Genomic DNA, 14137 nt, shown 5'->3' with positions numbered 1-14137 from the left:
CCGGGGCGAGCCCAGACGAACCCAGCCGAACGCAACGCAGTCGAGACCACGCCTGCTCATCCGGATAGAGCCGAGTCGATCCGGACGCAGACGAGACCACTCGAGTGTGTCCGCCGCGGGTGCCGGTGCCGGAAGGAGCGGCGGGGGGCGGAGCGGGCGCAGCTGCGGGTGAGTGTCAGTGTCGGTGTCGGTCGGTGCCGGTCGGTGCCGGTGCTGCCCGAGTCCCGGAACACCTCAGGCTCGGCGGTGGGTGAGCGGGGCGGGTGGTGAGCGGTCTGTTCTCCCCGGCCGGCCCCCAGGACGCTGGGCCGTTCCCGTGTCCTGCTGGGAGCGGCCTTTGGGCCGCGGCTGGGCCTGGCCGGGGGTCCCTGCGCTCCCCGACGAGCTGCGGCCTGCGTGGGGCCGCGGGCAGCGCGCCTCGACGGGCTCGGGGGTGGCCGCTCCCCTCCCTTACCGCTTTTCGCTTCTATCGCTTCCCTTTTCCCCCCCGGCACAGCCCGGGGGCTGCTCGGGTCGCTGGCGGCGCTGGCCGGTCACGGTGCTCGCAGGTACCGAGCAGCGCTGCCTCCGGGGGTCTGCGATGGTGAGGTGCATTAAGGAGCCCCATAACCCACGGATGCCCTGCAGACTCCCTGGGCAGCCGTCTGCCGCGTTGTACCGACCTGGCAATACTTGTTTGAAGTACTGTTATGTCTTCAGAAGTTACTGCTATTAAGGGTTTTGTTCGTAAGTCAGTGAATGGTGCAGCGGACCTGCACCGAGGATGTGCTCTCACAGCTGGGCTTTGTGAGCCAGGGCTGCCTAAACCTTTGCATCAGGTGCCCCTAGGAACTCGTATGTTAGTGCTGTCTTCACAGGTAAACTCTGCTGTGTCAAAAAATTAGTTGCTGGCAAAAAATTATAAAAATACTTTAAGAAAGTCTATGCTTTTACCTCATTTTCTAACTATGCCTTTCCTTAGCTCTTGATCTACAACATCCAAGTGCAGTTTCAAATCAAAGAATAAACTGTGTTGTAGAATCTCAGTTTATCCACTGAGTTTCCTAGGGATTTTTACTTTTGTTGCCTGTGGTAATATTTTATAAAGTTATGGTGATCATGTGTGAAATTATAACTTTCAAGTTATCATGTTTCCATCCTGCTTGAAAAAGTAAAAATATACTGTTGGCAGTAGGCTTTAAGCTGTTGGTTGCAGGTTGTGGTTTCAGACTGAGCTGTGGCTGAAACTGATGTTTGGTGCTCTCAGGCTGGACTGAGATCTCTTCTCTTGCTGACAGTCCTCACACAGGTGTAGCACAGTGTGTTCCCAGTTCATGCAGGAGCTGTTCTCTTGGGTGTCAGTGGTCTCTGTTTCCTCATTGTTCCATAAAGGCATTTAAAACGCTCTTTAAAAGCCTGATATTGTCTCTTACCTTAACTTCAAGAGTCTTCCGAAGTGAGTACTGTCCTAAGGTTTGGAAGTGAAATGATGAATTTTTAGCTAGGAAAAATGCAAGTTGAGTGTAGGAGGAAAAAAATTCCTAGTTTTCAGAAGATAAAAGAGGTGTGAGTGAGTTTGCTTGCTAGTCCATGCTGTCAGCAGCTTTCCCTTCAGGAGGCTGGCTCAGTGTTACCAGAGCCACTGTGGGGAATTCCTCATTCTCCACAGTCAGTAAGTGAACCCTCATCCTTGGTCTGTGGAGTGATGGACCTGGCTCCACAGCAGTTACTGGGTGATGCTTTGCTGATGAAGTACCATTGACCAAGGTTGAAGGGGATGTTTTTCAGTGGTAGACATCTGTCACTGAAGTGATACTAGAAAGTTAACTTTGGTGTCTTTGCAGCGGAGACAGAGTGATATCTGTAAAAGCAGTTGGTATCAAAAGACTGTTTTGGTCCAGTACAGCATTTCATTCAAAGTTTTTGTCTGCTTCCAGTGGATTATTTTCAAATCAACCCTTGAAATAACATTAAAATAGTACCTTCATCTCCATCATGGTTTGTGAACAGTGATTCACTGTGACAGTCTTCATTGTTCTGTTTTTGTGGTGTTTTTAACGTGAGCCTGAGAGTTTGAGTCTGTATATGTTCAACAGCCTCAGCTCTTCCCTGAATTTGCTCTCAGCGTAGCACCTCTCAAACCAGAGCAGAGCCACTCTGGTTTTGTAATGCATTGATTTGACACAGCTCTGAATTATAAAGTTTTCCTGCGTGATAAGAGTAGATTTAATATCGCTATGCAAATATCACCTGTGTGCCTTTACAATTAGCTGTCCATTTTTTTCCCATTTTGAAATGTTTTCCTTTAACTGCTGCCAGCTGATATGGAGGTTGTTCTGGGAGGATTTGGGTAGCTCTGTTTCCAGCACCACTTTTCTTATTGTGATGGAAATTGAACCAGTATTAATGTCACTTGAGCTGCGTTTGTGGAGTAATCCCATTCTCAGATTAATCATTTGAATCTCACCCCTTACAGTTTTTTCTGTAATGCATGAAGATTGTTTTAGTTGATGTTTTTTGTAGACCTAAGTGTAATAGATGGAACAGGTTAATACAACTGAACACTGAAGTTATTCTCACCTCAGTAATCTGAGCACTTCTCTTACATCACGCTGTTTGCCCTGATTTGCAGGTTATTTGAGTCGATCGTTTCCCTAAGCCCCACAGAGGCTTTTCTTGATTGGTGTTTTGCTCAAGCAATAAATAAATCTGCTGACGTGTGTGTTCTGCCATGTTTGCTTATTCTTGACCTTTGATTTTTAGCCATGCAAGGGACAGTTTCAGTCATGATCTTGTGTAACTGGGTGTTTATGCATTGACAAGCATATTTGATGGGTATTCTTAAAAATTGTGCCTGTTGCATCTGCTGTGTTGTTCAGAGTAATGTAGATGTGGTTAAAGGTTTAAGGGTTAACTGTGGCGAAACCAAGACACCTGGTGCTTCGTCATCTGAACAGATTTTATTCCAGTGCAAGCAAAGGTCATTTAAATATCCACTCCTCTTTCCACATTGCTACGCAACAACAGGCACATCATACAGAGCTAAAGAAACTCTGTCATGAGTGTAGTTGCTATGATGGATGCCTGGATTTTTGGCCTGGTTCAGACCTGTGTTTTGACTCCTGTATGCTGTGCTCTAGGCTTAGAGTTGCCCTGAAATCCTCTTGTGATGCCCCAAGGCAGCCCTGCAGCTTCTAACCAAGTGTGGTGAGAACGTGTAGCAGTGTGGATGCCTCTCCCAGCTGTGTTTAGCAGTGTAACCCAGTTTTTCCAGGGCAGTCAGACTCCAGTGTCCACAGGGGCCATGTATTCCAGTAGGAATTAGCTGGCTAAAGGCTTCTAAGGATGTTGCCCTTTAGTCTCCAAGAGAGCTAAAACGCTCACAGCTCACTCTGTCAAACTGGTGCTTTCGGTGTGATTTAGAGCACAAGTTTGATGAGGAGCAGCTGAGGGAGCTGGGGAGGCTCAGCCTGGAAAAAGGAGGCTCAGGAGGAAGCCTCATGGCTCTCTACAACTCCCTGACAGGTTGTAGCCAGGTCAGGGTTGGTGTTTTCTCTCAGGTGACAAGAGACAAGACAAGAGGAAACAGCTTCAAGTTGTGCCAGCAAAGATTCATTTTACATATTAGGAAAAATTCCTTCACTGAATGGGTGGCCAAGCCCTGGCACAGGCTGCCCAAGGCAGTGGTGGGTTTACCACCTCTGGAAGCATCAGAAGTCCCGTGGATGTGGCCTTGGGGAATTGGTTTAAGTGTTAAACATGGAGGTGCTGGCCTAATAGTTGGACTTAGTGGTCTTAGAGGTCTTTTTCAACCTCAATGATTCTATGATTATCCTCACTTTAGATAATGAGGAAATTAAGATGAAAGCTAGGAAAGTAATCACTCATGGCTACACAATGAACCTAGTATGGGCTCTCAGCTCGGCTTCCGTTATTGAATCCAAGCTGAAGGAATTCATTGGGGAAATATGGGAGTCTGGTGGGATTTTTTAAACAAAACTTTTGCATTTAAGGTTTGAATTGTGGCAGCCTGTGCAGGGCAATACAGGAGGTCACTGTCTTTGAAGGGTAGTTCCAGTGCTTTGTGCTAGGTAATTGTTTTCCATAACAAGCCAAACAGACAGCCAAATAAATCCTTGTTCTGTGTGGACAAGGATTTATTTGGTATCAAACTTCTCTACATTCAACTCAGCAAAACTTCTTCACCTCTTACTGCCTCCACTTTGAACCCCAGCAGCTCCCAGGGGTGGCTGGAGCCCTAAATCTGCACTGATATCCCTCAATGTCCTCTCTGAAGTGCTACCTTTCCCCAGCTGAAAAGTAAAAATCCTGTTTAAAATCTTCAGTGGATCATCACATACCTTCAACAAATTGTACTTTGGATAAAATTGTTCTTACTTCTTGCAAGGACTTCAGTCCATATAGTGTTTTCCCAAGGGAGGGAAAACACTATTATTGTCATTTAACTGGTCTATGAGAGAGTTCACCAAAACTTTTTTTTTTTTTAATTTTTAACACAGGATTTTAAGTTATTTTTGTTACCTATAAATATTTTACAATGCTTAATGTGCAGTTCTGACAGAACTTAAATGTATTATGTTTTCTCTTTATTTCAGACTACAAGATTCAGATATGTTCCTATTTGACTGGATTTACAGTGGTTTCAGTAGTGTATTGCAGTTTTTAGGTAAGTCATAATTGTTTGGGTCTTTTCCTTTCTGCTATTCTTGTGTAAAATATCTGTTCACCTCTGGTATCTTCAAATAAGACTGCTGGGTAAATAATAATATTTGGTTTGGTGTACATTCAGTAACACTCAAAGTTTCACTTATCAATACTGAGCATTTCCAGAGTGTTCTCTATACTCTGTCTTATATTACCCCTTCCTGAAAAAAATTACATTTTATTTCATGATCGTAAAAGGTTGGACTTTTCTAATCATACAACATTTAAGCTGGTGTAATTCAGTTGGCTTTTATGGGTCTTCTCCTGATTTTTCTCTGCTGTAAAGAACTGAACTCAGTTATTTTAATTCAGTTCTTTTGCACATGAAGCTATCATTTCAGAATCCAAATAGGAGGGACTGTCTGCAAAAAATTAGTGTCAGATATTGAAACCCTTTCTCATGTTCAGCAGCACATTGTTCTGTGATTTTTTTTGTTCTGTGCCACAGAAATTAATGTGAAACTTCACTGGCGTCTACTCAAGAGCCTCAGAAAATTATTCCCTCTTCAAAAAGTCTGCAATCCATATCAGTCCAAGGTGAAGAAACTCCACAACCATGAGGAAAATTAATGTTAGGATACAACTAATGTTAGGATACTAAAAAAAGGATCAGAAGTTGCAAATCACATAGGTAAAAGACACAGTTTCCAAGTTGAAAGGATTTTATTGAAGTGGTCAAAAAGCATCTGAGTCTAAGAAGTCATAGCAAGCTGTGCCACCTACCTTTTATCAGTTGAAAGTTTAAAGTTTTGCACTGAATGTCAGACCCTTGGTCTCCTATCAAAATGTTAGCCAGTGAAATTTTAACTAAGTTGACTAATCTTTCTTATCTCTTCTTCCTTAGCTGCACAGTGATTACTGCACACTGGCCTGCTCTTCCATTCCTGTGCAAGCAAAGGCTAATTCTGCTGAAAGATAGAGGAGCTTGAAACAGCTCCCTCTTTTATGTCCCTCTTTTTCTAAATGAAACACTTTCTCTTTGCATTGTCAGTTAGAGTTGAAGAAGGCAGATCATAACATTGGGGAAACTGCCCTGTGCTGTCCTGTCAGAAGGTTAATGAGATCACTTTAGGAAGAACATCTTTGCACAAGTATTCTTCTGGGAGGCACAAAACCATTTTTTAATTTGTATGTATGTATAAAAACTCAGGTCTTGGTGTAGCCAGTAGCTGAAGTATGGCTGCTTGTTAGTCTTGTGTTTCTCTGAAAGACACCTGGGGAGCTTGAAATGTTGTGGTGCAACCAGCAACATCTGACTGGGAAGCAAAGGCTGAGAGTGGGAAAAATATTATTGTTTTCCTATAGATTTGTAGGGTTTTGTTTAACTCATAAGGTGAGTGTGAACTGGAGTCTCTCCTGTGATGTAAGTTAGTATATGAAAATGTTTGTCCACTTCTTTCTCTGTAAACATTAGCACTTTCTCCTCCACTCCATAGTTTAATACTTAGTATGGATATGGGCTCGTGAGAAGGTGAGTTTGGGAAGTAAGAGTTGTTGTATTTGAAAGAACTGTGAAGACACTCTGCAGGACCTGGAGTGATCAAGATCATTAATGAAATAAGATGATGAATAGGAGAGAATATTCATTTGTACAAGTTACAAAACATGTCCAGCTGGAATGTGATCCCTGAGATTAGCTCAAAGGCAGAGGGAGAGGTGAGCAAACAGCAGTGGTGTAAAGGTCTGCTGAGCAGAGGCACCTCTGCCCCTGCAATGCTGTAGCCTCAGCAGGGCTGGCTGAACATCCCAGCACACGGAGCATAGCACATTACAGAAGACAGGGTTTTTTTCAGTCCAGAACAGGATTGATTTTTTTTGGTTTTAAATTTAATTTATCTTAATGTTTTACTTTGAATATCAATGAGTTTGAAGCAGTGAAAACTAATTCTGGCAGAGGATACAGTGTTGACAAGTTGTAAGAGAATTGCCCTTCGATAATCTCCAATTTAAGAAAATATGGTGTTTGTGTTTTAAAAAATCTTTCCTCTCCTTCACAGCAACTGTTGCATTTCTGGGGTTACAAGTGGAGGGGGAGAAGAAGGGCAAAAGACATTTTTATAAAGATGACAACCAATGAAAATAAAATTTCTTATTCATGTTAGGAAAGCATTGTCACATGGGACAAAGTGTGTCAGAAGTGTCCTGATGATGCCATTCAAGATGTAGCCAACAGTTTTCCTGGGGGTGTGGGTGAAAGTTCCTTTTTGTTCAAATAATGTGTTAACCAATATTAAATAATTCATTCACAAATTATGTTTATTGATGTTGAATCCAATTTCTCCATATTATTGTGATTGAGGTCTGAGTTTTCTATTTGTCTCAGACAAGTGTTTTGCTGTAATTGGAGGTAGGTGAACAGAGTTCAGGTTCAGAATGGTCCATGGTCCATAACCTGCTGTTAGTGTTGGGTCTGTGCCCATCTCTCCACCACCTGTGAGCAGAACTGTCCTTTTGCAGGAGCAGAGTAAACTACACTGGCAGCATTTAGTCCTTTCTGTCATAAGCTTTTCCTAAGATAATGGAATGCATTCCATGATTGACACATTCACACCAATTTGTGCCTCTCCTGCCAAGTATCCTGTAAGCTGCATGTTACCTGGTGCAGCAGGCTTTTGGTAAGTGGGAATGTCATTTGTACAACGTGGATAAAGGGCACTGATAAAGGTGTGGTGGAGTTTGCTTGGTCTGTATTTTGTACCATGACTGTAACACTTTGTTCCTAGGAGCAAAATCATCTCTAGTGCTGGAAATGAACTCTGTTGAACTGATTAATCACTAGGTCCTTTCTTGTTCTAGGACTGTACAAGAAATCAGGCAAGCTAGTGTTTCTTGGACTGGACAATGCTGGAAAAACTACACTGCTGCACATGCTCAAAGATGACAGACTGGGACAACACGTCCCCACGTTACACCCCAGTAAGTTCATAGTGCTGTTCCTTAGCTAGAAAGCATTTGAGGGATTGCAAGAAAAGCAGGATCTAATTATGCCACATCTGATTATAAAACCACTAGTGTAACTGGGGAGATACAAAGGGATTTTTGGGATCGCAATCCATGGATAGTTCAAGTAATCTTAAAAAAACAGTGTGTGTAGGATAGTTCAGAATGTTATATTTAAAATTAAGAGGTGAATAACAAGCAGAACAATGAAGCAGAGAGTTTTTTCTATAGAAGCTGCAAGAAATAGGGGCTTGCAATTTTTGGGAACAGCTTCTCTGTATAATTAGAAAATCAGTGTTTGTGTCTCAGAGGTTGCTGTGTAATTGTTATCCTGGTAACCTTGCTGGAGAAAAAGTTCAATGCAGGTTGAAAATGTGGATTTGGGAAGTCTAGTAAGGAGGTGTGAGAAACTGGGAAAGGATGTGAAGAGGAGAAACCTTGAACAGTATTGAAAACAAAATGCTAAGTGCAAAATTTTTTTGTAAACCAGATGTCAGAGCCAACTGTTGTTTGTGTAACATGTAGGGATAAATAATGTAGGAATACCCTGCTCTTCTTAGCATTGTAGATATTTCAGACATGCTTTAATGGTTAATAACATTTTGGTGATACACAAATGTACCATTGATTTTGAGAGAATGTATTACTCTCATGTTCTTCTTGAATAACAAAATGCTGTAAAGAACCAAAAGAAAGTAAAATCTATGTGCTAGAAGACCAGACTTTTCCAAAGCACTGCATAATCTACACCTAGAACACAATTCTGTGTATTTCCAGCTTCAGAAGAGCTGACAATTGCTGGCATGACTTTCACTACCTTTGATCTGGGTGGACATGCTCAAGGTAAGAGTGTGTGTTGACTCACTTCAGCTAACTGAACTGGGCTGGAGTTTGCTTCCAGTCAGAAACATGGTCCTGCTGCAGAGACTGACTTCCCAAACTCCTCTGGGACAGCATAAAAGATATTGGCTGCTCTTGTGCCCATCTCCACCATTTATCAGAAATCACAAATATCATTTTGCAAGTAGAGGAGAAACTTTTGACTAATACTGTGAGGAGGAGTTGTGTACTTTGAGTTTCTTGCATTTACCGGCAAACTTACCTTTGTTGACATAATTCTTGGGGACACAAAAACCATTTCCACACGTCAGCATTCATGTGGGATAGAACAGTGATAACACTAGAGTGAATTTTAATTTTTTTTCTGTTATTTCAAGCTTTGTAAAACATGAAATTGCATTCCAAAGACTGGCAACATAAGCTAAGAATTTAAAAAAAAAAAAATCAAATTAATAAACCCCCACACACCTGTTGCTTTTTAATAACCAATGTGCATCACTGTTATTTGGGGATAATTTCCTTTTATTTTAATTTCTTATTTTCCCTGTAGCTCGCAGAGTGTGGAAAAACTACCTGCCTGCAATTAATGGTGTTGTGTTCTTGGTGGACTGTGCAGATCACGAAAGATTGCTTGAATCAAAAGAAGAACTTGATGTAAGTTTAAATAAGCTTTTGAAAGTTTGAACTTCTAAGAACTAAGCTCAAGTACCCAGCAGACCTCTGCTGTCACCTGAAAATGAGTAATAGTGATTTGACCTTCTGTATTTTAAATTAATCAGTCCTCCTTTCTCCATTCCTTTGCAGTCACTAATGACAGATGAAACTATTGCTAATGTGCCTATCCTAATTCTTGGTAACAAGATTGACAGACCTGAAGCCATCAGTGAAGAGAGGTTACGAGAGACGTTTGGACTGTATGGCCAGACAACAGGAAAGGTATTGCTTGGCTTGTTTTTTTTATTTTTGTGAGGTTTTTTGCTTAGGCACTTAGTTTGCCTTATTTTTGTGTTGTTACTGGTTTGCTCCAACTATACCAAATAAATGTTTTTCTAATTTATAAAGTACTTAGTACTTAATAACAGTGTATAGAATGAATCCCAGAGTCTCTTTGTGTGTGTGTCTTAAATGTATGTCTACTGCAACTTTTTACATTGTACTTAATGCCGCATTTTTTCAGATAAAATGTATTTGTACCTAGAGTAATTTTTAGTACTTCAACTTTCTTAGGCACTATTTTTAAACATTTTTCAGAGTTGTAGAGTGAATTATGAAAGAAAACTGAATTGAATCTTTCTCATTTTAAGTGCAAGCTTTAATAATTTTCTACCTAACGTATTTGCCTAAAGCTTAGAGATGGATTTACACCAGTGTAGTCTAAGTTTGTAGGCTGTGGGAAGGAAGAAGTTCCTACTGGCATCCGTAGCAACAAGGCAGATTTCTAGTAAGGATCTTCATGATACTTCAGCTCCTTTTAATGTAAAGTTAATACAGTGCTCTGCTTGTGAGCATTAGAAATGGTGCTTGATGTCCTTGGCCCTTGGAAAGAAACCTCCCTGCAGCTGACAGAGTCATTCTACTGTGGCTTCCAATCACAGCTCCCATTAGCTGACCAGCTCTGCTGAGGGCCACCTGCCTTGCAATTCCTCTTTGCTTATTCACTCTTAGGTGCCTCCCTTTAAGTTCAGTGTCACTCATAGTTTAGGTCAGGCAAAAAGAAATCTTTACTTTCTTGTTTGTTGCATTTTGCCCTCTTGTTTTCTGGTCTTTACACCACATGTATTTGATGAAGCATGGACACCACTGTGAATCTTCAGTTGAACAGCAGCTTTATTGCACTGTGCTGCTCTTGGCAAGCAAGCACATGGCACTCTTGCTTTGGTCACTCCTAAATTTTGTAGCAAATGTTTTTTTTATCTGGTTGGAAAACTGTTGCAAACAGAGCAGGGGACTGTGACTGAACACCAAATATAAGCTCTAAAATTCTCTTTGCGTATTTGCTGTTCCATTCTGGTTTCACCTATTTCCCCCTCTCCAGTGTGGATGCACGTGAGAACATGCATGGTGTTCTTGTACACAAGTTACTGAGGTGAAGATGACATCTTCTGGTCTCGCTGTGGAGGTGTCAGGCCCAGAGAAGCTGGGGATGCCCCATTCCTGGAAGTGTTTTCATGCCAGTTTGGACAGGGCTTGGAGCAACCTGGCATAGTGGAAGGTATCTCTGCCCATGGCAGGGGTTTGGAATGAGATTAGCTTTAAGGTCCCTTCCCACCCAACCCATTCTATGATTTTAGATTAATTTATTTTCCAAAATTCCAGCGTCAAGCAGGAGTTAAATAGGGGCATTCCATAGAAGCAGATGTGGAATAGATGTTGTTTATAAGGGAACTGTAAGGGCCTGTCTGTGTCTCTCTGCAGGGCAGCACACCACTGAAGGACCTGAATGCCAGGCCCCTGGAGGTGTTCATGTGCAGCGTGCTGAAGAGACAAGGCTACGGGGAAGGGTTCCGCTGGATGGCCCAGTACATCAACTGAGCCTGCCAAGATCCCAGCAGCACAGCCTGGCCCGGGGCTCGCTGGCTGCTCCTTATTTGATCACTCAGTGTACGTAACTTGAATTCATTTGACTGTTCAATTTTAAAAATACACATTTTTAGCTAATTATATCATTGATGCTAAATTGTAAGTGTGAGGATTGCAAAATTATTTCAAGCAAGTTTGTAAGTTTAAATACCACAACCTGTGAGCTTTCTAATCCCATGCAACATCCTTTTGCAGCTTTTAATTTAATGAGTCTCCAGCACCATTTTTGGTCAGAGCAACTTTCCAGTACAGTATGTTTGAATGCACTTTTTAACAGCTGAAAACGATGAACATGTGAAAAATATTTAATGCTTATGTTAAATTTTTTATGTACTTTTTTGAAACTGGTTTTATAACTTTAGAGTATATAACCATCTTTCAAGGAATAATAAATAATTAGCTGATGGATAATTGCATGATGCCTTACAGTTTTCAATAATACACTTTCTTATGCAACGTCATGCAATAAATTTAAATCCCGTTTTTGGCATCTTCAATGGGAAATGTTTCATTTTAATGTGTCTTAACTAGTGAGGCTGATCTGAATATGTGGAATATTTTTCCTGAAACACAAGCAGGCCACAAAGTAGTTTTGTTGTAGATTAGAGTAAGGTAGGTTTTTTCAGACTACTAAATTGTATTTATTTTAGGATTTTCCACAGTCAAGGAAAAATCCACTGTGATGCCCTTATAATTACCACAAATACAAGAAGTCTAAATTAGCTGTGCCAAAGTAAATCTTGAATTAATGACAAAAGTGGTCTTAATCTACTGGTTTCTTGAACTAAACCCTTGATGTGACACAAGAAATACAGTTTCTTTCTGAAGAAATAAGAATACCACTGCACTAAATATCTTGTTTCCAATTTCATTCATTTTTGGGTCTACCAGAAGACTTGCCCATGAAATTTCCAGGAAAAATAGGGGGCTGCCATTGCTGCTTTTGCAAGTTTACCAGCTCGCGCTCATTGGCCTGTGAAATGAGTTTTATTTTTAGGACAAGATGGATTCTTTTACTTGGTTTTGCCCTGAAACCTGACTAGTGTGGCAGCTGCTGGCTGTCCAGGGCACTTATTTCTGGGGTAAAATTCAGTCCCTCTTTCCAGTTTCTGACTGCTTTTCCCTGCTTTTGAGTGTTAGTTCCCCAAGGAGAAAGCAGGTTATCTTTGAAGAAAGGGTGCTGCAGTACATTTTATTGATGCTGGCTGGGAGCTGTGGTGGGTGCTTTCTTGTGCTGGGCAAGTTTTACTCCTAATTTGCCAATTGAATGTGGGGTTTCAGCCCTGGAGTCACCATTTCACTATGATGGCTTTGAGTTTCACTGTGTAGTTTGTTTTGTCCTTGTACAAATACAAACTGCTGCAAGTTGTACTGAATCCTTTTACTTCCTGTTGTACATCTTCTCCAAAATACTTTAGGCCTTATGTTTCCAATATCCATGGCAGCAAATGTATTTCTGGCTGGTTTGATTTCACAAATAACTTTCTTTTGACCTCTGGGCTTGAATCTCAGATCTAAAGGCTGTAGGCACAAAGCAAATGAATGAGACTTATTCCTTGCCCAAACCTGAACTGGTATGATTGAATATTGATGATCAGTTCCCCACAGTCCTAGATTGTGCATCTGAATAATTCAGAACCTAACTAATATAAATTGTAAATGAAGTTTATTACTGCAGAATCACATGCAAAACATTAAGCCCAGTTTGTGTGTGGTGCAGTTCAGTGTGAGGGCATTGGAGGGCTTTTCCAAATGACCAACATAGAGAATTCTGCATTTTAACTCATGCTCAGCTGTAGAGTAGTGTCTCTGCTGCATAAATCCAAACTGGAGGCAAGAAGTGGCCTCTCACCACTGTGTGGACAGTGTGTGTCTTTACGACCTACAGCCATTATGTAGGGGATGTGCCTCTTGTTTTTTCTCTCTAGCTTTTTCTGATGATGGTTTTAATGCAGAGAGCCACAGCTAAATCTCTAGATGGTGTAAATATTAAAAGTACTACTTGCAGAGTCACATTGTGGTGTTGATGTGAGGGATTTGGGACTGTGTTGCCTGTGCTTATGGAAATGAAGCTGGAACTGGAGATGCTGTGCTGCACTTCCACAGGCTGACCCATTGCATGGGCTTGGAGGGATCCTCCTCACCTGCTCTTCCAACCAACTGTGAACAACAGCACTAAAGAAAGGGGTAATCCTATTAAAAATTAAAAAGGAAGGGAGGTGATGGTGCTTTAAAGTGTGTGTTAAGAGTAGTTCCCAGTGTGGAAACACTCTTGGTTCCCTGGTTCCTGCTCTGGGATGGTGGCTGAAATGTTATTGTAATAAGGGCATGAAGAAACCTGGACCTTGTGTTATCCATCCAGCTGGGTATGTTGTTGGAATAGGTGATCAATGCTCAGTGAAATACATAAATAATCTTGCTCTATTTCATTTCATTCAGCAGAGGAAGGACCTTTTTTCTGTAGTTTACATTCTGTTGTGCACATGAATGTGAATGAGTGTTGTGTGTCTTTGTGTGAAGACTTTATTAATAGACAAGTATACTGATGAGAATTTTCCTCGTGGTTCTCATCCCCACCCCCTCCATATCCCCCTGGCCATTTATTTCTATTTTATTCCTATGACTGTGGCCAGTCTTGCTTCAAAAAAAAAGTAGTGTTCACATTTGGGTCTGACTTAAATGATTTTTTTTTTGCACTCTTGACTATGCAGATTTTAATTAAACATCACTTTAAAGAATGTGAAAAAGAAAACTCATTAATAAAGATGTTATTTATGAATTGTCTCATTTTGTTTTTACATTGCAACAGTTCCTTAAGATAAATGAATGCAGATTTCTAAGATCCTGTTAACTACTTCTGACAGTGGCCTGTATTTCATGGCAGTGACCCCATTTACTAACATCTCTGGGTTGAAGATTTATTTTGTTTGGATGTAATTAAAATTGGGGTCTGGTATGTACTGTATAACTGAGAGGTGATTGCTGTATTTCAGTCTTGGTTTAATACATTTTTCAGCAACAATTATTGGCATTGGAGATGGGAAAGCTCTCCAAGCTTTCTCATTTATCCTCT

At 41.2% G+C, this 14137-nt stretch overlaps 1 protein-coding gene across 3 annotated transcripts; it reads left to right on the top strand.

Annotated features, from left to right (window-relative positions):
* Window positions 1-25: 25 nt before the first annotated feature.
* On the top strand, window positions 26-13843 carry SAR1B (secretion associated Ras related GTPase 1B). Of its 3 annotated transcripts, none has more exons than XM_009091373.4 (7): window positions 26-168; window positions 4596-4666; window positions 7501-7620; window positions 8422-8487; window positions 9035-9138; window positions 9289-9420; window positions 10900-13843. In XM_009091373.4, exons 2-7 carry the CDS (start codon window positions 4612-4614, stop codon window positions 11014-11016), a joined length of 594 nt encoding a protein of 197 aa, XP_009089621.1. In that variant the 5' UTR covers window positions 26-168; window positions 4596-4611; the 3' UTR covers window positions 11017-13843. The 3 variants fall into 3 exon arrangements, with proteins under 3 accessions (XP_009089621.1, XP_018770934.1, XP_018770933.1); XM_018915389.3 differs by having other exon boundaries at window positions 159-246; XM_018915388.3 differs by having other exon boundaries at window positions 166-250.
* The last annotated feature ends 294 nt before the right edge of the window (window positions 13844-14137 follow it).

The sequence above is a fragment of the Serinus canaria genome, chromosome 13, assembly GCF_022539315.1.
Source record: "Serinus canaria isolate serCan28SL12 chromosome 13, serCan2020, whole genome shotgun sequence".
Classification (NCBI taxonomy): Eukaryota; Metazoa; Chordata; class Aves; order Passeriformes; family Fringillidae; genus Serinus; species Serinus canaria.
The sequence above is the reverse complement of the archived record's forward strand: the minus strand, read 5'-3'. Positions and strand labels throughout refer to the sequence as shown.